Source organism: Nicotiana attenuata, chromosome 1 (assembly GCF_001879085.1).
Source record: "Nicotiana attenuata strain UT chromosome 1, NIATTr2, whole genome shotgun sequence".
Classification (NCBI taxonomy): Eukaryota; Viridiplantae; Streptophyta; class Magnoliopsida; order Solanales; family Solanaceae; genus Nicotiana; species Nicotiana attenuata.
Genome location: NC_031989.1, coordinates 34,210,570 through 34,213,816, shown reverse-complemented (window position 1 = coordinate 34,213,816; position 3,247 = coordinate 34,210,570). Strand labels below are relative to the sequence as shown.

At 37.7% G+C, this 3,247-nt stretch overlaps 1 protein-coding gene across 1 annotated transcript; it reads left to right on the top strand.

Annotated features, from left to right (window-relative positions):
- On the top strand, window positions 2,254-2,895 carry LOC109234835. Its single transcript, XM_019400886.1, has one exon. It carries the CDS (start codon window positions 2,254-2,256, stop codon window positions 2,893-2,895), a length of 642 nt encoding a protein of 213 aa, XP_019256431.1.

Genomic DNA, 3,247 nt, shown 5'->3' with positions numbered 1-3,247 from the left:
TAAATCACTCATATCGGTTTAAGAAGATGGATCCTGATATTATTGAGTATTTATACACACCCTCGTCTACTTGCCTTCTATGTGAGAATAGTTCTATTGGCACGTGTGCCGTACGTGTAGTTACCAGTTGTAATGAGGGCACAAGATGCCAAGTGTTTAGGGTTCACGAATTGGGACCCGTGACTTGTGAATATTTTGAGATTTGGTACCTCGTGGAGATTATCGGATAAATCTGGTGTGAAAGTGGTTATTGTTGTCGAGTTGCTAATTGTCCTTCCTTTATTGTTTTCACCGGATTTAGATTGTGTTTAGCTTACTCTATTATGTTATCACTTATTTTGTTCCGCTGTTAATTGTTGCTTCTATTTCTTATTGCAAGTACGGTAATATTCTTTTCATTATGCATAGTTTTTGTCATGACCCAAAATCTACTAGTCGTGATGGCACCTAACCCAATCCGCTAGGTAAGCCAGCTAATAACTATCTAATTCTAATAATATTAATAAGACACTAAATACAAGGTTTAGTAAAAAGTTCGTCTTGAGTAGAAACTTTCTCTCTCTAAATGCTCTCGGCACATTTTAGCGTGAATATACTAAAATACGCCATCAGCCATGGGAGGAAGAGGACGACCTAAGAAAACTGTAACGAAGATCCAATTAGCTGAATTCGTAGCAACAACGAGTAGAAATAGCAAATCAAACAAGTCTACACCAAACCAAGGCGCACAAAATCGAGATCTGGAGGTGATAACACCAAAGGCAGGAGTGATCGAAACTGCGAGTGCTAGTAGGAGCTTGAATGTGCAATTTATGAACAAACAAGCTGAAATTCAACAGAAAGAGGTACAAAATTTGAATAACACAAGTAGTAAAAAAGGTGAAGGAACACATACAGAGGAAATTCGCATCGAGAAACAACCAATCGCGATAGATAAAAGTGCAGAGAAAGTAAATGATGGTAATTCATGGGCAAATCTGGTTGCTGGTAGCACGTTTGCTGCTAGAGGAATGGTACTATCGTTTGTGGCACTAGTGATACAAAATGATGAAAAAATTGTTGAATTACAGAAAGAGGAAATTGAAAAGGAAGTAGAGAAGTGGAAAACGACAGTTATTATGTATGTGGTGGGAGATACACCAAGTATTGGAGCAATTGAGAGGTTTATTGCATCGCAATGGAACTTTGTATCAAAACCGAAGGCATACTATCATAATGATGGCTTTTTTGTAGTGAGATTCAAAAACTAAGAGGAAAGGAATGAAGTACTATACTCAGGACCATGTACAAACCAAAACAGACCAGTAATCACTAAGGCATGGACAACAGATTTTAATTTCACTGAAGAGGTGCTGAAAACACTGCCGCTATGGGTTAAACTACCAAATCTGCCTCTAAATTGTTGGGGAATGGATTCCTTGAGTCGTATAAGGAGTGGATTGGGAATTCCAATATATGCAGATGAATGTACAACAAAGGTGGAAAGGATATCCTATGCTAGAATCCTTGTGGAAATGGACATTACAAAGCCATTACCAACAAAGATAATAGTTAAGGATCCGAGTGGTAGACAATTTGATCAATCAGTTGTCTATGATTAGAAGCCAACGTATTATAGTACTTGCTTACAATTGGGACATAACTTCCAACTAAACAAGCACAGCCACAGATGAACAAGCAGCAGAAACAGAAGCAGGAATGGAAACCAAAAGAGCAGGAGAAACAAGGAAACACAATTCATAAGACACAAGAAGCAGCAGAAAATACAGAACAAGTACCAAAAATGCAGAATACAATAAAAGCAATAATGGAGGAGAACAAAGGATGGCAAGCAGCAAAAGGAAAATCAGCCACAAAGAATACTCAAGCAGCACTAGCAAGAGAAGTAGCAGTAGGTAGTGGATTTAATGTACTTACTGAAGCATGCTTTATTGATCAAAATAGGGAAAATAGAGGGCAATGTAGTTATGGGGGTGGTGTGAAGGATGGGACAAAAAACAACATATTGAAATGCAATTAGCTACTAGGAATGTTAGGGGAATGAATAAGGTGTATAAGCAAAAGGAGATGCAGAAGTTTATTAAAGAGCATAGTATTAGTATTATAGCTATTATAGAGCATAGAGTGCAAGAAAAGTTTTCAAGAAAAATCATCCAAAAAATAGCTCCTAAATGGGATTAGTGTACAAACTATGATGGAGGAGGAAAGGGTAGAGTATAGGTAATATGTGATCCAGCAGAGATAAAATTCAATATGAAAGAAGCTAAACCACAATACATACATGGAAAGGTAGTGGTACTGGACACAAGGCAAGAATTTGATTTCACAGCCATTTATGGGCTGCATACAGTGGAGGCAAGGAAAAGTCTATGGAGGGACTTAACAAGTTGGAATCAATATCAGAGAAAACCATGGATATGTATGGGAGATTACAATGCAATAACGGCAGTGGAGGACAGAATTAATGGAAGCACAGTCCAAGAGAATGAAATAAGAGATTTCAAAGAATTCCTAATTGATACAAGAATGTGTGAAATGAGAACTGTGGGTAGGGACTACACATGGACTAATTCACATGTGTTTAGCAGAATAGATAGGCCAATCATAAATGCAGAATGGATAAATACCATGCCACATGTAGATGCAGTGATTATGGATCCTCTATTCTCAGATCACTCCCCATTATGTGTCAAGATTGGAGATGAACAAAAGACCCCAAAGCCTTTTAGATTCTTCAACTGTCTAGCTGAGCATAAGGATTTCTTAGATGTAGTGGGGGAAGCATGGAATAAAGCACCAAAAACAGGCAAAATGGCAGAAGTCTGGAGAAAGTTGAAGGAAGTTAGACATGCATTAAAGAGGCTGAACACAAAAGAATTTAAGCAGTGGATTTGAAGGTTAAAAATGCAAGACAGAAACTACAGGAGATACAAGGGCAGATGGGAACTAAAAATGTATCAACACAGAGGTTTGAAGAAGAGAAAGATCTAAAGCAGCAATTGGAGAAATGGACAACTATAGAGGAAAATATCTATAACCAGAAATCCAGGAACCAATGGCTGAAACTAGGGGACCACAATTCAGCATTGTTCTTTGCTAGCATGAAGAATAGAGTAAATCAAAATAAGATTAGAAGTTTGAAAAATGCAGATGGAGAAATAATTCAATCTAGGGAAGCAATAGAAATAGAAATAGTGGAATCCTATAAAGGGCTATTGGGATTAGCAGCTGATAGCATACCAGCCAT